We start from the raw sequence: 24,288 nt of genomic DNA on the forward strand, positions 1-24,288 counted from the left end.
TCAAGGGCTCTCAGCTGGGCTGGGGGCCGAGCTGCTGCCCGGGCTGGGCTTGGCGAGCTGCCGCAGGTCCCGCGCGGACCTGACGGCCCATTGGGCCAGCTCCCGCAGCACCCCCAGGCCCCGCAGCTTCCTCTCGAAGAGGCCGAGGTGGGGGGCTGGGGGGAGCCCAGCCCCCTCCTCGCTGGGGGGCCCGCGGCTCTCCAGCCGCAGCAGCTCCTCAAGGTGGTAGGTGAAGGCTGAGACCTGGAGCAGGACAGCCGCCAGCGCCCGGCCCAGGGCGGCATCAGCCTCACCCAGCTGCTCCCGCTGCTCCTCCAGCATCTGGGCCAGCAGCGCCCGGAAGGCCCGGTACGCCGCCAGGTTCTCCAGCAGCCGCTGGGTCCCTGTTTGCTCATCCCAGCGCTCCACCGCTGCCACTGGCACGCCCTCCACCGCCGCCACACTGGCCGAGGCATCCAAGCCCTGCCGCTCCACCTGCAGGGGCGAGAGCAGCTGGGTATCAGCAGGGTCAGGAGGAACAGGGCGATCCCCCGCCCCGAGCCCTCCCAGCACCAGCTCCTGGGGCCCCTGATTCAGCTTCGGTGCTGGCCAGGAGGCATTCGGAGCAATACAAGGCCAGGTGATCAAGGTTTGCCCAAGCATCGTCCAGCAGCGCCAAGGCCTGGATACCAGCAGCATTTTATCCCCCATCTCTACCGTGGGCCAGAGCCCTCGCGCACAGCTGCCAGGAGCCCCCCAGACCCCAGTAGCAGCGGCCACCCTGCTAGCGCTCCCAGCCCCGTGGGCAGCCAGAGGGAGCAGGGCAAACTCACGTAGGTATCCAGGAGGTCGACAACGTCCAAGCGCATCTTCCCGGCCAGGCGGATGCCTCGGCTGCACAGGTCACGGCGCCGGAGGGTAGTTGAGGGGCTGTCTGCTGCCGCCATGGCCCAGGCAGCTGTCACGGGCACCAGGCTCATGGCGCAGCGTCTGCCCAGCCCAGGGAGGACAATCCCTTGCTGAGTTGGTGCATTCCAGCCGGGAGCTCCACTCACACGTCCGCTGGCCTGGCTCTCCCCCCTCTTCCGTGCCTGGGGCCTGGCACGACACGGCAAATTCCCGCCTCTGGGATCAACAGCGACAGATTATTTCCCTAATTCCTCCATGCTTTGCTACTCCAAGTGCCTTGCCCGGAACGGTGTAGCCCAGCAGCAACAGGCTCCCAGCCCCGGCTCTGGCCCATTCCTCCCTCCCAGCCACACAGTGAGATTAGCAGCACACTAATTCCCCCCCCCCCCCCCAGCTCATGCCAGAGCGCGGGAAACCGCTGCCGGGAAGAGGCGAGCAAAGCTCGGACATTGCTCAACACCTCAGCTCAGGCAGCAGGCTGGGGCCTGAGCGGGGCAGAGCGCTGCAGGTTTGCCAGGGAGGGACTGAGGGCAGCCCCCAGGCTGGAGATCCAGCACTGGCTGTGGGCTGGGCTGCAACCCAAACCCTGACAGAAGGCTGCAGGGGCCTGTCCTGGCCACCTCCAGCCCTCTTATTCCCGCATGGCTGCATGGGCCTGGGTCCCCCAGGCCTCACCACCCTTTCCCGGAGGGGTCCTGCCCCAAAGCGGGGCTTGCAGACAGGGGAGGAGGTCCCAGCTAGCCCAGGGCAACACCGGCCACCCACCGCAGGTGAACTGCATGCACCAAGACAAAAACAGCCCTTCTGGTTGGTTTGTTTTTTCCTCAGTACTTTTATTTTGGTTATGTATTACCCAGATTAAAAGAAAAAACCCAAGAGTTGAAAAGCAGTTTCCCTTCAGTATCACAGTACACCAAGCCTTGCCCCAGCCTGGCTGGGGGCCTGCCTCGGCCCCCCCAGCCCGAGCTCCTGGGGCTGGTGGCCAACCTAACAGCATCGTTGCCACCTGGTGGCTACTGCAGAAAGCGCTGCTGAGCGCCGGTAGCCCCCCAGCTCCAGCTGGCAGAGCCCCCAGCCCAAACCCTGTGCCCCAAGGCCCCCGGAGGGAGGCCCCTGCCCGCACACCACTTCCCACGCCAGGAGCAGCACCCACAAGCTCTCTGGGGCACTGAGCAGGCAAAGGGCCTTGCATCCCCTCTGTTCCCTCCCCAGGAGGAGAAAAAAAAAAAATAAATACAGGGAAAAAAATACAAAAAAGTTTATTGCAAACTACTACAATAATTTATTGAAGCAAACTGCATGCGAGTGAAGGAGAGACATCAAGGGGAGCTGCAGGAGGGCTGTGTCAGTTTTACGGTTTCAAAGGGGAGCGGGAAGGGAGCTACACCAGTCTCTCCTGCATCAGGGGTTAGCAGGCTGTGGTTAGAGGACAGACAGGCAACTGGCCGAGACCAGAAAAAGAAAAAGGAGAGCTACGAGAGGTGTGCATGGAAAGACAAGGTGGGGAGTGGCAGGGATCAGAGGTGTCCGGGCCGGGAAGCAAATGAGCTGCTCGATTCTGCATCCCAGAAATGCGGCCGATGGCAAACTCTTTGCTCCGCTCGGGGCGGTTGGGGCAGACACAAGACAAGGCAGTCTCCCTCACCTCCCATCCAGGTGCCAAACGTTGCATCACCAGAGGTGAGCAAGCCCTTGACCCAAAAGCATTTTAGTGCCATCCCTCAGAAAACAAAACCCCAAGCCCTCCATTTAGTGTTCTGTGCAAGGCTCTGCCCACTCCGCGCCTCCCATGGGGCACAGGGGCAGGGCACGAAAAGCAGCTCCAGCAGCATGGTCTGCAGCAAGCGTGGGGATCACACGACTGACCCGCAGCACGGGAGCGCATCTGCTACCCGTGGCTGGGATCCAGGCCAGGAGACACGCCACCACACAACGTGGCTCGGCTAGCCCTAAGTCTCCCTGGACAGAATACCTCCACTGCTGGGGGTGAAAGCATCAGAGTTGGGTTTGAACACGTCTCGTTGTGCTGCTTCTCTTTAGTTTGCAAGGGGAGGGGACCAGCTGGCCACCCAAAAGCTTCCTGCTGGAAATCACAATCATTTGATCCAAGCAAGAAACATCCCAACTGAAGAAACTGGTTTAGTTTAACACCATACCACTGCGGACCTGACACGCGTTCTCCCAGGAGACCCGCGTTCAGGTACGCTGGGCCCTCATCCTTATCTCCAGGAGAGGCTCGCGGCCGATGCATCTCCTGCAGGCATGGGAGCCAGGCTGCTGCCACAGTGCAAGAACATGGGATGCCCACACCCAGGGCATAAGACACCAGGGTTGCAAACTGTTCAGCCACAAACTGCCTCAACACCAGAAGTGTTTCAACTTGCTCTGACAAAGATATCGGTGTAAGGGGGGAAGGGAGGGGGCAAATCAGGACAAATGGCCCAATAAAAGCTGTCAGGCTTGGGCTGCAGCTGGACTTCCAGGCAGCACAGGGGACAGAGTGGGTGTTCAGAGTCAGTTTCCTGTAAAAGGTTTCCAATTAAATTCCATGTTTTATTGCCATTCTCCAGACCCCAGGTACCCGATTTTGTCTAGCTGCTGTGTGCTACAGACCAATTTAGCTGATCTTGTGCTCGGACAAGATACTTCAGCTCTGCTCCCAACCACATAAACCCAACCGAAAAAACAAGCAAACAAAAAGCCCAGGTTATTCTTCACCTCTTCCAAAAAACACTACGAATTCAAGGCCACTGAATCTCCACACAAAATTTCAGATAAGAGCAAAAAGATCCAAGTCTCCATAGCAGACACATCATATCCTATGTAAACTTTTCCAAGGGCTCAGAGCTGTCCTAACTACACTGGCAGGCAACATGAACCGCCATGTTTCATGGAAAGCAGGGGTGTTTGCGCAGGAGAGAAGCTTTGAGGACACAGCTGCACAACACCCTCTCCCCAAAACGGGGGCAGGGAGAGCAGCTGACAGACCCTTAGTCCTGCATCAGACTATTGCCTTGGATAAACAAGCCTGAGACAACCATATCCAGGTCCCTGCTTCTGTATCTTTGTCTAGACCTGGAAAGGAGAGGCAGAGTTGGATGAGGAGCATAACATCCCCCAGCAGCAAGCAGCTCACAACCATCCTAAGTCACCAGAACAAGTTCCTGGCTAATGATGTTCTTCCCTGGAAGGCTAGGGGACAAGGGGGAGGCAAAAAGAGCATTTAATGCAAGGAGCTCACCCTGACCTGGGAGGGAGGGAGACAACAGCCAGCTGTTCCATCACTCACCTCATCCTCCTGCTAAAATGCTGCTGCAGAGACTCCCACTGCAAACAGGCTCTTCTCCAGGGGCTCTCCCTCTACTCTGGAAAAGCTGCGAGAGACATCTGACTCCAGAACACTGCCTTCACCTCAGCTCTCCCAGCTGCCGTTACGATGGCACAACATGCTCCCTGCAGCTCACTAGTGCAAAGGAGCCTACTGGGAAATAGCCTGAACCCCTTCCACCCCCACCCCCTAAGAACATAACTAAAAAATACCGACCCTTTTTTAATCAATAAATAAGGAATCTTGTTACCACAACACAAAAACGAAACATGTTCAAAGTGCAAATTACTGTCGTCAAACTGGGATGCTCCTCCTTGCCTCTCCCACGCAGGGCTCCCGTAGCCCCCGGGCCTCTCCAAGCAAACATGATCTATGAGCCAGGGCGTTCCCTCGACTTCCTGCCAGAGCTGGAGCAGAGGAGCGCGGTGGGGAGAGGGACGTGCGCTGTTTCACAGCTCACCCTGCTGAGGGGGCCTAAAGTGCCAAGCCAAACTCCCAGCCCCAGGAGGAAGAATGAGACTGCAAGGACCAGAGTGCAGCGATGCATAGAAGTTGGGACCAGGGGCGAGAGGGAGTCCTAAGAAACTTGTCCAGAGCACATCAAATGCTTTCTAGTTTGTGAGTGGGGCCACGTCAAGGAGCCAGAAAGGCATCTGCTTTGGGGTAGAGCAAAGGGTTTCAGCAGTCCCCCCTCCCTTGGCGAAATCCGTCGCTCAATCCAACTTGCTCTGGTAATGGCAGCATGTGCCCCTTTCTACAAAGGAGCAGTGGGAGAGAGAGAAGTGGTTGGGAGAAAGAGGATGTGCTGTGATCCACGCTGGAGGGGAGCAGACCCTTCGGTTATTTACTAGTATTGTAAGTTTTGTTTAACTTTTCTCTCTTTCAGCAAGTGTCTCTTTTTTTTTTTTTCCTTTTCCTTTTTTCCTTTTAAATACAGAGTCCAAACTGTCCCAGCACCCATGTGCTCCCCACCCACTAGGGTCCAGTGGAGTCTGAATCTTCGATGAGCACCTCCGTGGTGGCTCCCAGGATCTCTGTGTTCATGACCAGCCCCTCCGGGTTTGTACTGCTGCCACTGCCCACGAAGAGCTTGCCATCAGCCACCAGGCTCACACGCTCTGCCCCACCACAGTATGTCTTCGGCATCCCGTCAGGGTTCAGCAGCAGGCAATCTGCCGGGGCAGCACTTCCCAGGGGGTCGGGAAGAAGGGGGAGGCCCTGGCCATCGGTGGGCGGCGCAATGGCCTCAGGATTAGTGCCCAGGATGTCGGTGCTGGTGATCAGGGCACCTGCATTGGCAGCCAGTGCTTCAGCAATAAGCACTTCGGGGTGGCTCTTGGCTTTGTGGGCCACAACGCTGTCCTTCTTCTCAAATTTCTTGCCGCAAATGTTGCAGGAGAACTGGTAGAAGGAGTCCGCATCATGCTTCTTCATGTGCCAGTTGAGGGAAGCCTTCTGCCGGCAGGTGAATCCACAGATCTCACACCTGGTAGGGGAGAAGGGGGAGGTCACAACAAAGGGACATCCCCACACGCTTGTGGAGACAGCGGTAGGACAGAGGCAGCCCAGGAAAACAGCAGGGGCTCACTAAAATGGGATATCACTGTAGCTCCAACTCTTACAGTTTTATTTGCAGAGGGCTTATGTTCCTCAGATCTCTACTGAGACACTGCCTCAAGGAGCAGGTGAAACAAGTGGCAGCACAAACACTCCTACAGGTCTGCATTTAAAGAGAGCTGGGACACCCAGAACAGGTTCCAGTCCTGACTTCAGAGCTGCCCCTGCTCCCAGTGCAGTCCAAGAACGGGTGTATCCAAGGGTCCCTCAAAGCAGGAGAGCAAGAGACAGGCAGAGGTACTCACTGCAAGGGCTTCTCGCCCGTATGGATCATTCGGTGCACTGCCAAGTTATGAGAACTCTTAAACGCCCGGGCACAGTACTCACAGATGTAATCCCTTTGATCTAAAAAAAACAACACCAGTTGGAGCATTACTCTCCTGCAGCCCTGCTCCCTTTCCCAGCTCTCACATGTTGCAGGTAAAGCTGCCCAAGAAGTGGCAGAACTAGATGTGCTGGGAGGCCAGCAGGCATAGCAAAGGAGGAGGTGTCTCACAACACACCACAGCAGCTGATCTGGAGAGTTAAGACATGATTAAGACTCTCCTAAGAGCTAATTATCCATTCTGACCAATACTGAAGGACTGGCAAATTAGTATAAAGCTTGGCTTGGTTTATTCCTCTACAGAACCCCTGGGTGGTACTTGCCAGGGGGTGAATTAAAAAATCCATAGCCTATTTCTTTCATTTCCTTAAAAGATGGTAATCCAGAAGGAAATAATACCCTGCTGCTGCTGCAAATCTATGCCGCCTGCCCTGGCTTCACCTTCCCCAGAAGTCCTAGAGGCTTTTCCATTTTTTCCCCCCTCTCTGTTCACTGACCTGAGGAGGAGTTTGTATCCTTTTCCCACCCCCCTGTACCTGTGTGGTGTTTGGCATGCCGCAGGAGCTGCTTCTGGAGTCGGAAGAGCCGACCACAGGAGGGATGAGGACACACGTATTTTTTCTTCAGCAAGTGCTGGTACTTTATGTGATGCTATAAAGGAAGAGTGAAAGGTTGTAGACTCTCTCTTTACATGGCTAAGAGAGCAGCTGAGATACTTCGATCCCAGATGACCTCCCAGCAGGCCACCAGACTCCAATCACTGACAAGATACCCTTACACCATGAACACAAAGGCTTTGATCTCCATTGAGAGAAGAAAGCCAAACAAACGTGGACATCTAGCAACAGGACAGACACACATGCGGCCACAACTGGCCACAATTGATTATGTCAACCAAAAAGACAGCGTTAGAAAGGAGTGCTTCAGTGCCACTGGTTGATTAGTTGCCTGTTCCAAATAGCCCTTCCCTGCCCTCATACATGCCATTCAGGAAGTGAAAAATCTCAACCAACCTGCAGGTAACGTGGGTGAGCCAAGACTGTGCCGCAGCCTTCCATCTCACAGCGGACATACTGTATCGGAGGCTTCTTCCTAAGAAGTCAGTAAGGAAACAGACACAGTGGTAGCTGATGCATCTGAAGCCAGGGCAGCAGCAAGAAAAATGAGCGCGAGTGCAGCTTGGTGATGTGAGAGCAATGGATCACTGCTCCAATATTCCTGTTCGGGCTATGCTGATACTCTGTTCAAGAGTCCCCTCTGCTCCTAGCGCTACTTGAGGGCTCTCCCCAGAGCTGAGAAAACTCCAGGAGACAGAGAGTTCCCAGAACCGTATCACTGTGCAATGCCAGGCTAGGGATCAACTCAGAAGTGTGTGTGTGTGTGTAAGTGTGTATGGGGGGCTGGTTCAGCTGGAAGAAATCAAACACACACCTACAGGGAGAAGGGGGAAAGAAAGGAGGGAAGTCAGGGCATGCTGCTTCCCCCCACCCCCCCCTTAAGGACGATTTCTATACTGTGCAAGAGAGATGGCTTTGAGACAATCAACATCTCTGTGTAGGACAGAAGGGAAGCAATTCTTCAGAACAGAACCGAGTAGAGGAGATCACTTACCTTCTCTTGGGCAGCCTTGGGCTCTTGTCATCCTTTCTCCTCCTTCCCCTCCTGTAACAGGGTTACAGAAACAGAATTGAAAGAAGCTTCTTTACATGGGTAGTGGGCAGAGTTTTTGAAGTGTATGCTATAAAGCAGGAGCATGCTATACGAAATACTACAGAACTCTTCTACGCTTTTAGGCTGAAAAGTAACACTGCACCCAGCAAGTCATCTGCTCTGGTAAGTCAGCCACCTGCTCTGGATCAAAACGCCTGAAGAGTTTCTAAGGAAACGCTTTTGTAACAGGCAGGCAGGTTCCCTAAAGAAGTTAAGTAACCAGACCTCCATGCAAATTGTCCCTGCATTTTGCAGAGCTGCCACATCGCACAAAAGACCACTCTCTTTGGAGCTGTGGTCCCCGTGTTTCCGATACCTGGGTGACACTTTTCTGCATGACATTTGGTGGCATGAGGCAGGCCTCAAATCACCCCGCCTCTGCCAACATAGTCAGGCTGCGGCTGCATGACTACCTGCTAGGTCTAGCGTAGAACACATTTTTTAATGTGGTTGCCTAGCTCAAACGTTCTCAGCCTACCATTCACAACTGTACAGATACCAGTAAACAGGTATCAGACAGCCACAGTGCAACAGGCTGTGGTTAGAAATTACCAACTCTTCTGCCACAATGGAATGAGGAAGGGCTATTTTAAAAAAACCCTCAACCAGGCATCACACGCTTCACACATTTTTTCTTTTAAACCTGCAACTGTCCAAACAGCTCCCGACCTTATAATTAAATTCGTCCCTTTCCAGGCTGCACATCAGCACACCAAGGTCTGCCCTCATAAGTTTCTGCTGCAGACAGTTGCAAGCGACTGACTCATTAACTGCAAGCTCTAGAAAAAAAAAATCGAGTGCACGTTGGAGGCAGATTCCAAGGAAGGCAACATTCTTGAGAAAGAAATGCTTCATGTGGTTTGCTCTCACAATCCCTCCCCTTTCCTAATGCATTTTTTATAAACATGTAGTTTTGCCAACACAGTCCAGAATTGATGGTGCACCCTATTTCCTCTGCTCTGTTGGGTAACATATCATACCACATGAAAAACATCAATCTGCATGACTAGGAAGAACAGGATTAATGATCTAGCAGCCATTTTACAGTCCTCTGAATTAACTATAGCAGCTCATACACCTGTCAAGGCAAAAATCTATGCTCCATCGGAGCAGACCTATGCTTCCATGTAAAACGCACCCTCCCAAGCAATAGCTCTGCCCAGAACATCGTGCCTGCTTGATCATATCGCTGCAGACACAGTAGATTGATGGAAGTCTTTTCTAGACTGTACTGAGACATCTTTATTGACAGCACAACCATGCCAGTAACATGCTGAACAGGCACTCAGCATTCAAGCCAAGCCTTCAGAATAGGCACAGGTTTTATTACGCACGTGTCTGATCCAAACAACACAACCACAAGCCTCAGAAAGCCATCTCTTAACAGAAAAAAGTTCTCAAAATATCAGCATCCTTAGTCCTCTCCAGTGCAAACCAGCTCTGCAACAGCTTAGAAACAGCAAGAGAAATTAAAAGGAAGGTGTGCAGAGCCCCGGCCGCAGACCAGCAGAGGGAGCCCCGTCTGTTCCAACTGCTCATCGAGGGGCTGAAGTACAAAAAATGCCTCCCCCACGCACGCTATCCCAAAGAATAGCTTTGACACAGACACAAAAATCCTGTTCACCTCAGTTGCCAGAAGAAAAGCTTCAGTGTTGGGTTCCAGTGACAGCACACCCAAAGGTTTTGAGTCTCCAGACTCAAAGCACTAGTGACTGACTAGGTAGCAAAAGTTTGTTCTTTCATTTCTCCAAAACGAGGGAGAACACAGCTGTTTTTCCTATGTACAAAGAGCACGCTTAACACACAACACATACAAAGTATTCCCGTGTCTGCCTCGAAGCACACAACAGAAGAGATGCTGCCTTCTCAGACTGGCTTTCTAATACGGTCTAATCCACTTCAGGCATCACAACAGAAACCACTTTTAAGAACGCTCTAAAGTATTTCACACTGTGTGACCATATCCAGGTAAGCTAACTAAACCACAGTATGGAGAAAACCCCCTCAACTTAAACTAAATGAAAATACCAACTCTCTTATTTTTCCTTGCCAAACATGCGCAAGATACTAGGAAGCAGGACTTCCATCAAAACAAAAGGTTCTGCTCTATTATCTTTCAGGCCCAGAGGAGGAGGGGGGGAAGCCAACAAAAACAAAACACCATTGTACACTAGCAAGAATGCAAAATATACACACTGATACATATAACTGGAGAGTTTTACTCACTTCCTTGGTGGGTCTTCATCTTCCTGAAACTCAGTCTCTTCTTTTACTTCTACTTTAATCTCTTTCTGTTTCTCTTTTTCCTCCTTCACCTTGCTAGCTTTTCTCCTTTGCTTTGGCGCTTCCCTACAAAGGTACAAATACAACATACTACTCCAATACTCGTCCCGTTGTCTGCTTTTTAGAAAGATTTAATTAAGCTCAAAGATCAAAGTTTATGTCTATTTACCAAGTCCCACTTCTAAGCAGAAGTATGAACAAGGATTAAGGAGTAACCTGGCAGCCAGCAGGACTCTAAAGGCTTTAGTCCGTTAGAGAAGAACAGTCCCAATAGCTGTAGGCAATATTTAGAAAACACTGTGTGCAATGGAAGCCATTCCACCTTAGCAACTAGCACAGGTTCTTTGGGTTGTATTAAGCTCATTCAACCAAGATGTCACAATTTTTTCCTGTCTAAAAACACAGTAAGTACATAATCCAGTATACTTCTCTAGATGGGGCTTGTAGGTTTCATCTCTTGGATCATCTTTAAAGGGAACTTCTTCCTCACTGATGAGCATGTCCTCATCATCACTGCTGGGAGAAAAGGAGAAGAGAGGACTTTAGCAGCAACAGCTTAAGCACTACTGCAAGAATATTCATGCATCATCCCCTAGGATGGGAAAGACACTATTACACAGCACTTTCTCATCCAGCATGACTGGGGAAAGCTAACAGCTTGCACTAAGGAGCATGCTGACAGCCAAAACAGGCAGGCTAGGCAGAGCAGTCTCCTCTTGTGAACCCACCTAACTACAGCATCTGCTCCTGAAAGAAGAAAGCTACCAGGTGAAATGCCCAGATCAAATCTTACTACCCATTTCTCCACAATATCTCCTGACATCTGCAGTCCATCTGCAATCCAGACCAAAAATGCAAAGGTCCAGCACTGAATGAGAACAGAGCTACTATCCGTCCCATAGATCCTTTCACAGAAGCATTTATTTTGAAAAAGCTCAGGCCCTTATTTTCCCTTCTTGAGACACTAAATAGGAAGAAATACCACAAAATAAAGAGCTTCCTACCTGATTCCAGCTGGAGACTGATGCTCTTCTGTGACCTCTGAAAGGAAAAGTCACCATTAGGTTTCAATCTGTGTTCGCTGCAGTGAGCTCATCTGTCTCAAGATACCTCCGTCGACATTCAGTGCCAGGGGTGCTGGTGGCAGAAGGTACTCATGACCAAGAAGCACCACGCCTCTACCAGCCACAGTCTGCATACAGCTCACAAAGTTATACCCACATCCAGCTCCCTTCAGAGGTTCCCAAGAGCTGACTATCTCCACCAGGCACTTTCATGCCAGGGCTTTCCACGTACCGTATTCAAGCTGGTCTGTGTTTGGCTCTGACTTGCAGACGAGCTGCAGGGAACCAGTCTTGGATCTGGAGGCACGTGAATTCTCAGTGTCACGCTGGCGGGCCGCAGTGGCTGACCTGCTGCTGCGCCAGCTTCTGCTAGGCCTGGCTGTGCTGACAGGAGAGCCATGGCTGAGGACACTGGAAACTTCCTCCTCTTCCTTCTCTTTTTTGGGATCTGAAACACCCATTGCAATCTCTTTAATAATAATATAAATCCCATCATTTATTCTCTCTGTTGCACAATATTGAATAGCATAACTGCCCCTGTCTACTCTGACAGGGAAACCACTACCTCTTAAAGATTTGGAGCATAGCTCTGCCAAGCCAGACAGGACACACCCCAGGGCCTTACCTCAGCAAGCCTTCATTTAAAACTCACATCACATTTCCTACTGCCTCTAAGTAAAGACACAAATATTTAAAACCAGCTTATGTTTCCCTCTGATAAAGGCTTATAAGACGATTATTTGCTGGTTCTGGTCTCCCCTAAGCACTACAGGATAGACACTCATAAACCTCAGCAACTGCTTTATGAAAGACTAGCTTCAAAATTGGACCACATTAAAAGTCATGTTTGGAGAATCCCCCAAACACATATTTCATCAGAATTGTACACCTGGTAATAACCCTGAGGAATCTGAGCCGGATGTTTCTGGTCTTATGCTAGAGCAAAAAGCGTCACAAGCACTGTCAGCCTGAGGTCTTTGCACTCATTTATAGCTTCTACAGGTGGTTTCTTTTGGGCTGATGGCTGATCTCCAGATACATTTTGGCAAGATAACAGAACTGGCTAAAATTTCTCTGTGAGCAAGTTCATCCCTTAAAAACTAAAATTCCCAAGTACAGTTCACACGATCTCACTTTTTGGCGCTTGCTGCGACACTGGGCCTTAATGAACTCAAATGCCTTTTGAAATTTCACAAATGATGTGCTGAAGAAATTAATTCCAAGTAGCTGGCTAAGCTCAGTACTCCAGGTTTGCCACTCCTTTAGCACACAAAGCCACCTGCAGCGGTCCGCAGGGCCTGTGCTCTAGGCTAAGCTCTAACCCACTCCTTTTTACCCAAACACATTTACACTGCTGTCTCGTTTCAGGTGGGTTTCTGCTGCCTCTGCACCAGCCAGCAGTACCACCAAGATGCCTGGGAGTTTATCAAGCATCTGCTGGCAAAGGCAGTGGACAGCTCTCTCAAGGACTGGCTGGGGAGCAGCTCTGCTACGCTGGCAGTCCCAGTGAAGAGCACATTGCACATCAAGAGCCAGGAGCGTGCCCTGGCAGCGAGGGAGGTCCACAGCATCCTGGGTGCCATTCACAGGAGCACAGTCAGGAAACAGAGGGACACTGTTAATCCCCTTTTACTCAGCACTCATTAGACCACATTTAGATTCCCCCTCCAGTTTTGGACTCCCACCACAAGACAGCTGTCAACATCTTTGAGCAAGTCAAGAGGGGACCACCAAGATGGTTGGGGGCTGAAACACACAACCTGTGAGAAGAAGCTGAGGGAAACATGCTTGTTCAGCCTGGAGAACAGAAAACCCTTGGGGGGCACAACATCAGCCTTACAATATACAGGCAGGTTATCAAGCAGCCCAGACCTCCTTGCTGAGGTGCACAGCTGGGAGATCAGGGGCAACTGAAACAGGGAGGCCTGACTGGATACAGGAAAAATATTTTTCCCCCAAGAGGACAGTCAAGCACTGGAAGAGGGGCGCAGCAAGGCTGTGCAGCCTCCATAGAATGGTTTGGGTTAGAGGGGACCTTTAAAGGTCATCTAGTCCAACCCCCCCTGCAATGAGCAGGGACATCTTCAACTCGATCAGGCTGCTCAGAGCCCTGTCCAACCTGACCTCGAACACTTCCAGGGATGGGGCATCTACCACCTCTCTGGGCAACTGTTTCACCACCTTCATCATAAAAAATATCTTCTTCATATCTAGTTTGAATCTACCCTCTTTTAGCTTAAAACCATTACCCCTTGTCCTATCGCTACAGGCCCTACTAAAAAGTCTGTCCCCATCTTCCTTATGAGCCCCCTTTAAGTGTTGAAAGGCCGCAATACGGTCTCCCCAGAGCCTTCTCTTCTCCAGGCTGAACAACCCCAACTCTCTCAGCCTTTCTTCATAGGAGAGGTGCTCCAGCCCTCTGATAATTTTTGTGGCCCTCCTCTGGATCCACTCCAACAGGTCGATGTCTTTCCTCTGCTGAGGACTCCAGAGCTGGACACAGTACTCCAAGTAGGGTCTCACCAGAGAGGAGCAGAGGGGCAGAATCACCTCCCTCAACTTGCTGGCCACGCTTCTTTTGATGCAGCCCAGGATACGGTTGGCTTTCTGGGCTGCAAGTACACATTGCCAGCTCATGTCCAGTTTTTCATCCACCAGTACCCACAAGGTCTTCTCCACAGGGCTGCTCTCAATCCCTTCATCCCCCAGCCTGTATTGATACCAGGGGTTGCCCTGACCCAGATGCAGCACCTTGCACTTGGCCTTGTTGAACCTGGTGAGGTTCACATGGGCCCACTTCTTGAGCGTGTCCAGACCCGACTTGAGACAGCCCTGAGCAACATGATGTGAACTCTGTGTTGAACCCGTGTTAAGCAGCAGGTGGGACCAGAGACATCCCGAAGTCCCTCCCAACCTGAAATCTCCAATTTTGCATCAAGCCTTTTGAACCAAATGATCCTTTTACTTCTAGCATGTAGTTTGCTTTGCGTGACTCATTCCCCAACCCTTGATTAACAGGGTGGAAATAATCAACATTTGACTGAAAAAATCTGACTGGAATACAGAATGTAAGGCATCACAATTTCGTTGTAAGACAGCAACCAAGTCTGATGGCTTGCATGTATAAAGCCCACTTCATCATCAGAGAATGAACTATGCCTTCTTTTTGGCTTCCTGGTTTAGCAGCTCTCAAGGTGAACTATGACTGCTTTATGTTTTTAATCCCAATTGTGAACATCCTCATTTTTTTTTGAATGCTAAATCAAATCCAAAGACACTTGAAACCATTCTCTAGAAATTTCCCCCTCAAACACTACCATGCTACCAGCGTTAGCACGCACTGCTGCTCTTGTAAGAGGTTTGCTCCCTTGGAAGATCAGGCATTCAGTTGATTTCTTAGCAAGAGCTAGTATTTTAAAGATTCGACTTACAGAGTTGAAACAGACCTCCCTCAGAATACATTTCTACAAAGTACACCACTCACCTAGCAATTTTGCTTCATTTCTCTGAAGATGTTTAATAAGCCTTTCCCCACGATTTCTCCTTTTTACTTCTTCCTCTACTTCAACACACTTGTCTAACAGATTTATTGCATTTTTACATGCTGTGAATACCTATGTACCTCCAAAAAACCCCACAGTTAGAAGCGTCAAATATTCACTTTGCAGTAGAACTCTTAAAGCAATATAGAGCTATTAGTTGAAAATCCTTATAATTTTAGACCCTCAACAGGGGACACAGGTCCCTATGCAAGGGTCAGAGCTGCACCAGGAAACTTGTATCCACAAAGTATTCAGCTCCACTAGCAGCTGGAATCAGCACTCACCAAGGCTTTGTGTGAAATCTAAAATTGCAAAAGAAAAGTCCTAGATTTTTCATAAATTTTATGTCTTTCCCACACTTGAATTTCCTTTTTCCTTCACAGAAACAGCTTTCTGATGAATCCAGCCTGCCTCTCAAAAAACAAAACAACAACAAAAAAAACCCAACCACCAAATCAAAATAAAAAAACTAAATACAGAGACAGCAACTGGCTTAGAGAGAAAAGCAGCACTTCCTCCTCCTGCTGCTTTCTTGTCTAACACAACTGAGCTGGCATTAGAGGTAATCACAAGCCTGTCACTGGAGGTGTTGCAATTTTAATTGCGTTTGAGGATTCCTCCCCAAACTTCTGATGTTAAGCAGAAAGTAACAGGACTCACATCTGCATTTAGGTTAGGAACATGGCTGTCCTTGTCTCTGTATCACCAATGGAAGGAGTTAGGAGATGCCCACCTCCCTCAATTGACTGCACAGGGACCTATGGCTATTTTCAGTCCTGTCTTGGGTACACTTAGCCTGGTTAAATCCAGGCCCTGTGGATGAACACAGCATTACCCCTCTCCTCTCACAAATGTCTCTACACAGAAAGCCACACTCTTCAGTTAGCAGGATTTGGCTAATGGCACAAAGAAGCAAGAGAAACAAGGTGGAGGGAATAAACGTTGCTATTACAGATAATCAGGCTCTACTCTTCCAACAAAAAAAAGATGCTGCTTGAATCTCTTTAGACTGAAACATAGAAAAATTTTAAACTAGAGAGGCTGCAGTCAATTTGGCATTTAAACTTGTCAACACCACTAGCTCTGGCTAGCCGCAATTTCTCTGGAAGGTTCCTGTCCTCCCAGAAGACGCATGGAAAATGGATTATAGGCCAACATCCTGTTATTTCATTCCAAGTGTCAACAGTGGTGATGGACACCAGGTCCAGGAGGACAAAATAATACATGAGACACAACAGGTATCGAGGCACCCCCAGCGCAAAGCAAAAAGAAGCACCAAGCATTTGCTTTTCAGATCAGCTGTTGCAAAACGAATTGCATGCCTGCCTTTTGGCAGAGTCTGCCAGCCAGTCAGCGCATGCAACCTCAGATTAAGACCTAGCGCTGCTGTCTGTTGCCCGAATCACATTTCATGGAGAGGGGGCAACGGAAGCTATGACTTGGTAAAATGAGTCTGCCAAGAAATGCCCCCATGCTCACACTCCCCTGCAACTCTCCAATACTGACATTAATTATTATCCACCTCATCTTGTAGCCTCTGCAGAAGTTAGTTTCGGGAACTGCATGGATGCCTGCATCTTACAGGAAGTCATTCAAGAGAGATGGGGAAAATCCACTTTCCGAAGTCCTACCAATCCTTTAGATTTTTTGGCTCCTGGGGTTGTTCTTACCTTGAACTCTCCCTTAAGTCAGTCACTTAATGATAAACAGCTTTCATTCTGAGATGCTTTCACCATTCTGCTGATTCTTCCCAGCGGCCTTTAAACTTGACAGTGTCCAGGGCAGAAAACACGTATAGATTTGAGTGATGGTACACAAGAGGCATCAAATGTCCTTTAATCTTAAAATTGGTGAGGGAAACACCAGTCACTGTGAGAAGGGACAAGAAAAGGAAGCCTGGGAGGAAACTAGCTACAAAGTTGTAGCTCTGTTATAATTGTTTAGACAACCAAAAGACAAGACTGGGCAGTGTTCTGCTTCATAACACAGCTTACCCCAGTAATGCTCCATCTTTACTCAGCATGCTAGTCAGCACAGATTCCCATTTCAGACATGCAGCAGAAATGTATTCTCATTCACACTCTAATTCTGTCCCTGGAGCACTGCACGCAGGGTTACCAAACCAGTGAAAGCATCTCTAAGAACCCATATCATATTTTTCTACATATACCAGCATTACCACGAAACAAAACAAAAGGGATAAATACCAAAGTTTGCCCACTGTCTCCCAGACCAGGAGATAAACTCACCCTTACGAGTCTCAATTCCTCCCTATATCATATATCCACTTTGCACGCAGGATACTCACAGGAAGCCACAGAGACTGGCACTGGTGCTTTCGCATGCTTTGTTTCTTGCTTCATCTACAGCTGCATCACTCCCCAGCCCCACAGCATTTTCTTTATAGGAGACTGTTCCAAGAACAGGGTGCTTACTGCGTCTTTTTTACATCGCTGGATGCAGCGAGTGTTAAAAGCACGTCTGGGTAACTGACAGCAAGCCAACAAGGACCTGAGCAGTAAATACACATATCCCACAGCCAACACCTCCCGGACCTTCCTTCCAAACGCTGAAGGAAAACAAAGTCCCAGGCACATATCAATTACTCATTGCAAAGAGCAGAAAGGGAAAGTCCAAACCAACTGTATTTACTTCCTGAAGAAGAAGTAGTAGTTCCTTCATCACAGGACTTGCGTGATCATGCTGCCTCTGTCCACCACTCTCCTTTTACCCCTGTCCCCCTATTAACATGCAGATGCAGCGGCTATGTTGCTCTGTATTCGGGGAAAGATAAGCAGGGAGCCAGGGAATGGAGACCCAAATTACCGTTCCCCACAGGAAGGGTGTGCAGAAGTAATGCTAGTACGGATGCCATTTTGCAAAGTTGGCAGCACTGCTGGGAGATACTGCTGTCCTCAGGTTTCACTGGGGACGAAAGATGGAAACCCTCTGGAAGCAGAGCTTCTGGCTTCTGCTGCTTACGACACAACTTGCAGGCTTGGCATAAACCAGCCCTTTATAACTGGTGCATTGCTATGCACCAGTCCTGCTATACTGGCAGCTCAAAAAGCCACTCAACTACTCTCAGAACTGGGAGATGTTTGGTACTCCACATCTACTTTCACCAGCCACACTTGTTCAGATGCTTGGGCATTTATTTACCAATCCCCCTTTCAACCTGCAGCTCAGAGGTAAGCTTGTTGCAATAATAGATTCCTCTCTTTTTTTGACATCACAACAGTAACAAATACCTATGCCGCTTTATCTATCCTTGATGAAAAATGAAACTTTCAACTGTAACAAATTGAGAGTTTGTTGATTACTAACAAGACATTTTCTAAACTTCGATTTATAAAGCATTTGAAAGCATCTTACTAACTCTGCAAAGTAGACACTTTCAGAAAATACCCAAGTACAATTAAGTGAAAGGAAAATAAACTATGAATTATTAAGTTACAAAACAACTATCATGAAAATAAATGCACCACAGCATATATACATGTCAGACTTCAACTTAGATTTAACATACTAACCATACAACAGATAAGGCACTGAACATATAATTTTATAATGACACAGACAAAAATGAAACTCAGGGAAAAAAAAAAATCTTAGTGTAAACCTCTACCCAAACACCCCCCACCCCCAAGAGCTGTGAAACTGTGCATACGGGACATGGAAAAACCCTTGTAGGAGCCAAAGTAGGTTTGGGCAATTGGAGTTATTTAAATTCAGCATATTTTTATCAGGTTTGATTTTAAGTAATGACATTACTCTCTCAAAACACTGACAAAGTCTTAAGGGAAAACAGTCATTACCAAAGAAGCACGAAGCTTTAAGAATACAAATAATGAGGTATAATGCAAGTTACCTATGCTACACAATCATGTTGTACACCTAGAGTCTTAAAGTTTTCCATCTTTTTTTAATCTGTGGAACCTTATAGTTTTTCTAGCAGTTAAAAGTCAGCCGCTACAGAGCAAGCTTGTAATTTCCACTCATTTGCTTTCACAGACCTTGACCAAACAGCTCTCTGACCTCCCCTCTCCCCTGAACCTTCAAATCGCAGCTTGAAAGCCACCGTGGTGGGAGAACGGCTGCAACACCAGCCACTCACAAAGTGCATTACAGTAGCCTCATACGGAAAGATGGGCTGGGGGGGGTGATGGATATCACAGAACAAACTGCCAAGATAGTTCTCCACATGTGTGGATATCTAACAAAAGTATTCCACACGTGACTCCCTTTCTAACGCAGTTTCTATAACCATGCGCTGAAGAAGTGTGCAAATACTGCTGGTATCATCCTCTAGCCCACACTGTGCAAAAACCCTTCGATTTCAGAACAAACTTCCAAGGAGGTAACTCTCCATGCACATGGCATTACATCTTTTGATTACAGCTTTAAGTCATGTGGCCCTGTTTTACCTCTCCAACAAACTCTTCTTTCCACCTTTTAATAGCCCTACTACACAGCTGCATACCTATGTGCACTTAAAGAATTACACTGGATCTCCTTGTCATTGCAAAAAAGCATCAATACCAATGTAAAGTTGCAAGACGAAAACATGCAAGAAAAATAACTTGCATAAACAAGGGCCCACATCGTGACACAAGCAGAGCAATATTAGACACAGAGATTCAGTAATCTGAGTGTGCATTCATGGCATATTACGTTTGTACAAATGCTTCCAACCCCACCCTCTTTCTTCTTACTGCGGGAGAAGTAACCTTCTTGCAACCTGCAACCTCTAAAACCTCAAAGACAAAGCACATGTTTTGGGAGCACAGCAAGGCAGGGGCTCTGCCACTAAGCACAAACCTGGCATCTTTATATTCAGCCACTACTCCAACACTTCCTCCAGAATAGCTACACAGCCCATTTTTTCAGCTGTAATTGATTGAAAGATTTCATTCAAACTCTTAAAAGTGGTTACTAAACAGCAGAGGTAAAATCTTACAAAAAGGTGGATAGAGTCAGAAACTGGTTTAGGTGTAAAATTAAATTGAAGCAGCAGGTTTTGTTTGACTGCTAACATGACTTTAAGAGTCACAGTAAGCACTGAATTTTCAGTGCAGTGAGGGAAGGACATGAAGTGTATTCATTAAATCTATATTACAATAATTAAAATTATTCAGGTCTAACTAAAATGAAAATTATTTCCACAAGAATACACAGCATCGTGGGAAGCCAAATGTGAATTATACTACACGGTCTGACTCTAGCTACATGAATTCATTTATAAACTGAGATTAAATGTTCTACTTATGTAACTAATATTTCTACAAAAACACATTAGGGAAATATTGCAACTGCATGACTAAGCAGACAAGAGAGGAAATACAATCGGTAGAGATGACTTTGCAACTGCCTTCACGCACACCAGTATGGTAACAATCGCATGCTAATTCTGACACAATACACACCTTCGACTTTAACCTTCCTGTAATCTTCCCATCAGACCTACACGGTCAGACCTTTGTGCCTGCGCTCCCAAGCTGACAAGCTGATCCCATGGCACTATACAGAAGAACATAAAACTTGGCGAGACACGTCCACTGTTACAGCATCTCGGTTATAATCGATAGTACAAATTTAGGCATGATTGCACCCATCACCTCTAAGCTTTCTTTACCAACAGCAACACTGCTGATTTTACTTCAAAATACAATCTCAAACATAAGGCAACAAAACTAACTGAAAAAACTTTGGTGCAGCGTTTTTTTCATTTGTCCAACAGATACACAGGGTGCGTCACCAGGTATACCTCCCTTCCACAGGCCATTTGCCCTGTATACTGCGGCTCACGGTTGTGGCTGAGCTCATGCAAATTTAATATTCTAAACTGGAGTTGGTATTTTATAGTAAAGGATAATAGTATAATGCAAATCACCATGCAGAATTAAATTCCATGTCAGCACTCACGCCAGTAAACGCTAGCACTAAATTCAAAGCCTTCACCAGAACCGCTCAGCAGTTTTACTGGATTTCTTCCTCAACCCAGCTCCACCCAGAGGTGAAACAACGAATGGTATTTTACCTTCCAGAATGATGGAGGACTCCTAGCTGCCATGCAAGGAAAGCTGCAGCTTGCTTACACCTGATTAGGCTTCTTCAAACATTTTATGCTGAAGGCCAAAAAGGGGGGAAAGGGAGGGAGGCTTCTCTCCTGCATACTGCATGATCTATCTGAGGGAGACACTTTATTCAGTCTGTTTCCATGTCTTCCCCAATAAGCACAAGCACGCAGCAAGGACTTCAAGTGCACAGCTGAGACGCAGAAGCACAGCTCCCTCACTTCTGCATTTTTAAAGACTAAAAAACAAACAAGAAACACACAAACCAAGGCAGATTTCCTTTGGACTAGAAGTAGTCATCATTTCTCAGTGCCAATTTCCATGCAAAAGTTTACGCCATCCATTTTGGCTGCAAGTCTAATCATAAAAAAGAGCCCAGGAAATTTAATAAATACTTTTATCCACTCTCACATTCAAGGACAGCTGAACCTCTCAGAGCCCAAAGTCTAAACCATCTAGAGTGCAGAGAGCCACCAAACTTGGGAAGTTTCAGACTGACATTTCCCATTTCCAAGCACAACCCAAGAAACCGGGGTAGAAATGGGACTAATCTGCCTGTTTTCCACCACTACCATGTAAACATTTCTGCTCAAGGGTATCCAAAACACTGAGAATCACCATTAAAATGTGATGTTAACACTATACACATATTAAGTGACAACACCATGCTTTTTTACATATTTCAGCAACTTTGCTTTGACCTAAAAGACTGAAGCTCTTGCAAGACTCTGCCCACCCTTTACGCAGTAAGGGGTAAATGCACACAAGTGGGGTCTGTGCTAAACACACACATCGGTTAATTCTACTTTGGTCTGAAAAAATGCACCTTGCCAGCTAGAACTGTGACAGATTTCAACACCCAAATGGAATAAAGCTATAGACTTGTAGGAATGAAGTTAAAGAGTTATAGAATTACAAGAATAAAGGCAGCCTTCAAGACACAAATGCCTGCAAACAAGAACTGAACAGCTCCAGCAGAAAGGTGGATTCATTTGTACAGGTGTACGACCTTCTTTCCTCACTATTTCATTCTGTGACAATTCTCTACTGCCAGATCAAAACCAACACTACACAAAGCCTTTTACTTGGAACTGTTTCAGTAGTCATCACTGGGCAAGGAGCAAAGCCCCCTAACTTTTTTTTTTTTTTTTTTTTGTACATGAAGCTATTAAATAGATGCACAAGAGTTCACATAGTTCACACTGGAAAAACAAAAGTTCTGGTCCTGGTTGCAGCTCCCCACATTTAGGGCTTTCTTGATTAGACCCATTAAGGTACTCTCTCCCCTTCAAAACTTCTCTCTTTCATCCCTGAAGCATAAAAAAGCATAAAAGCATAAGCATAAAAAATTCACCATCCACTGAAACTAGAAAAGGACAAGTGTAAATATTTGAATACTCTTATTTCAACATATCTTTCACATGTCTCTTGAGGACTACACCTGTATTTGTAACAGCAGCAGAACAGATGCGAGCCCAGGTTTTGCCAGCTACTCGGGACCGCTGCGTAACAAGAGCTGTCAAACTGCAGCACAGCGTGCTCTCAACTTCTGATAGCGAAGTCAAACCCTAGCGGTTATTTGGAAGAACAAGTTTTTGCACATTGGGCATGTGTGAACATCAGCAGCAGTTTATCGCTGTTCCACAGTCTTGAGAGAGACCTTGGAAAGAAACTGCGTGTCATCAAGCGACAAATCATTCTTTAAAAGGAAGATCCAACAGATGTTTGGCTACCTTCATGGGAAAGCCCTGACTTTCTGGATGAAATACAACAGTAGGAGCGAGTAATTCAACTCTTACCTTTACCAGCTGCTTTATCCGTGCACCTGAAAAAAATACAAAAGGCAAGCATAAGAGACAGCTTCTATGGCATGGTAGCAGAAACAAGAAACTCGATGTGGAGAATGAGCCCTAATTCCCCGACTGTGGACAGACCCATCGCCTTGTTCTCAAATCGCTGGTTTCAACTCCTTATACCAACAGGGATTATTTCATCAGAGAAAGCAAAGGTGAACTACAATAATACATCAGCAAAAGCCCGGTCTGGCCCATAACAGTTATGTCTAAACCGGAGGGACTTTGCTGTTAGAACAAGGCAGATCAGCTACATTACCAAACGCTCCAAGTGCACATGTGCACGTGGCATGTCTCCTACTCCAGAAATAAAGCAGCAGTGAGATGCAGTCATCTCCTCACGGGACAATAAATCCCGACACCTCCCTTCACTGAGACTTCTGGCACACGGAGCCAAAACAAGCCGGGGACCGAGGAGCACCGAAGCCGGGGGCAGCCACCCCCCGAGGACGCTGCGCAGCAGGCGGCTCACGCAGAAGGCACTCACGGCGTCGCTCACCACCGAGGGCACGCCCGGTGCAGCGGGCAGGGCGGGCGGGGGCAGGCAGCTCTCGGGACGCTGCCTTTCCTGGTAAGGGACCGGGGGGGGCCGGCTAGCGCGGCCCGGAACAAAGAGGCGGAGGCGCGGGGCACCCCGCGGCTGGAGGCGGGCCCCGGGGCCTAGGCGCCACTCGAGCGGGACGGGGGAAAGGCCGCCCGGCCGGGGGCGCCCGCCAGCCCCCCACCCCCGGCCCCGACCCCGCGGAGGGCGGGGGCCAAGCCCGGCGCCGCAGGGCACTCACCCGGCCCGGGGGGCCTTCTTGGCCGCGGGCGGCGTCTCGGCGGCGGGCTGCTCGGCGGCGGGCCGGGCCCCAGGGCTGCTCCGCCGGCGCCGGGGATACTCGGCCTTACGGCGGCGGGAGGCGGCGGCAGCGGCTCCCCCCGCGGCAGAGGCGGCGGCGGCCGCGGCCCGACCCCGCTCCCGGCCGCCCCTCAGCACCCGGCTGCCCCCGGACTCCTCCCCCTGCTCGGCGGCGGGCGGCGGCGGGCGGCGGCGGCCCGAGGACGGCGGCCTCTCTGCAGCCGCCGGCGGGCCCTGGGCGGGCGGCTGCTCCTCGGCGCCCCCCGGCTGCTCGGCGCCCGCCGGCATCTGGGCGGCGAGCGGCGGGGCCGCGGCGGCTGCTGCGCGCTGCTCCCGCCCGCCAAACCTCCCCCCGCCCGCCTCAGCCGCGCCCAATCACCGCCCACCTTCACGCGGGGCCGCGGGGCGACACGCCTCCTCCGCGCGCCCGCCAATCCACGGGCGGGAGGCGAGCGACGGCTCCGCCCCTCGGCCCCGCCTCCCTCTGCCCGCGGCCCTCCCGCCTTTCTCCGCCGCTCGCGCGCCGCCCGGCCAATGGGCGGCCCCGCTGCGGCGAGGCCCGTCCCCCTGCTGCCGCCCGGCCAACCAGCGGGCCGCTCCCCGCGCGGCCCGGGCGTGCGCCGCGCCGCGCAGGCGCCGCTGGGGCCGCCGCGCTCGCTCTCCCCGCTCCCCCCCCCGGCCGGCCCCGCCGCGGCGCCCGCCCGAGCGCGGCCCCTTCGGCTGCCGCTCCGCCGGCCCGCCGCCCGGCTCGCCCCTCCGC

At 49.6% G+C, this 24,288-nt stretch overlaps 2 protein-coding genes across 4 annotated transcripts; both read right to left on the bottom strand.

Moving 5' to 3' along the window:
* On the bottom strand, positions 1 to 959 carry CNTF (ciliary neurotrophic factor). Its single transcript, XM_075713220.1, has 2 exons — positions 813 to 959; positions 1 to 474 (listed from the first exon to the last, which is right to left on the bottom strand). Exons 1-2 carry the CDS (start codon positions 957 to 959, stop codon positions 1 to 3), a joined length of 621 nt encoding a protein of 206 aa, XP_075569335.1.
* A 1,134-nt stretch (positions 960 to 2,093) lies between these two features.
* ZFP91 (ZFP91 zinc finger protein, atypical E3 ubiquitin ligase) lies at positions 2,094 to 22,738 on the bottom strand. 3 transcript variants are annotated; one of them, XM_075712126.1, is made up of 10 exons: positions 22,634 to 22,738; positions 11,448 to 11,663; positions 11,156 to 11,192; positions 10,578 to 10,664; positions 10,095 to 10,217; positions 7,770 to 7,820; positions 7,172 to 7,250; positions 6,695 to 6,809; positions 6,079 to 6,178; positions 2,094 to 5,702 (listed from the first exon to the last, which is right to left on the bottom strand). In XM_075712126.1, exons 1-10 carry the CDS (start codon positions 22,683 to 22,685, stop codon positions 5,192 to 5,194), a joined length of 1,371 nt encoding a protein of 456 aa, XP_075568241.1. In that variant the 5' UTR covers positions 22,686 to 22,738; the 3' UTR covers positions 2,094 to 5,191. The 3 variants fall into 3 exon arrangements, with proteins under 3 accessions (XP_075568241.1, XP_009482293.2, XP_075568242.1); XM_009484018.2 differs by having other exon boundaries at positions 10,578 to 10,667; XM_075712127.1 differs by lacking the exon at positions 22,634 to 22,738 and having other exon boundaries at positions 10,578 to 10,667; positions 11,156 to 11,288; positions 11,448 to 11,469.
* Between the last annotated feature and the right edge of the window lie 1,550 nt (positions 22,739 to 24,288).

This window comes from Pelecanus crispus, chromosome 6, assembly GCF_030463565.1.
Source record: "Pelecanus crispus isolate bPelCri1 chromosome 6, bPelCri1.pri, whole genome shotgun sequence".
NCBI classification, from domain to species: domain Eukaryota; kingdom Metazoa; phylum Chordata; class Aves; order Pelecaniformes; family Pelecanidae; genus Pelecanus; species Pelecanus crispus.

Coding starts and splice junctions, on each gene's coding strand:
- CNTF (XM_075713220.1), bottom strand. CDS start 959: ATGAGCCTGGTGCCCGTGACAGCTGCCTGGGCCATGGCGGCAGCAGAC. Junction 475..812: donor TCGACCTCCTGGATACCTAC/GTGAGTTTGCCC, acceptor TCGCCCCTGCAG/GTGGAGCGGCAGGGCTTGGA.
- ZFP91 (XM_009484018.2), bottom strand. CDS start 22,685: ATGCTTGCCTTTTGTATTTTTTTCAGGTGCACGGATAAAGCAGCTGGT. Junction 10,668..11,155: donor CAGTCTCCAGCTGGAATCAG/GTAGGAAGCTCT, acceptor CTTTTCTCCCAG/CAGTGATGATGAGGACATGC. Junction 7,821..10,094: donor GATGAAGACCCACCAAGGAA/GTGAGTAAAACT, acceptor ACCCTGTTACAG/GAGGGGAAGGAGGAGAAAGG.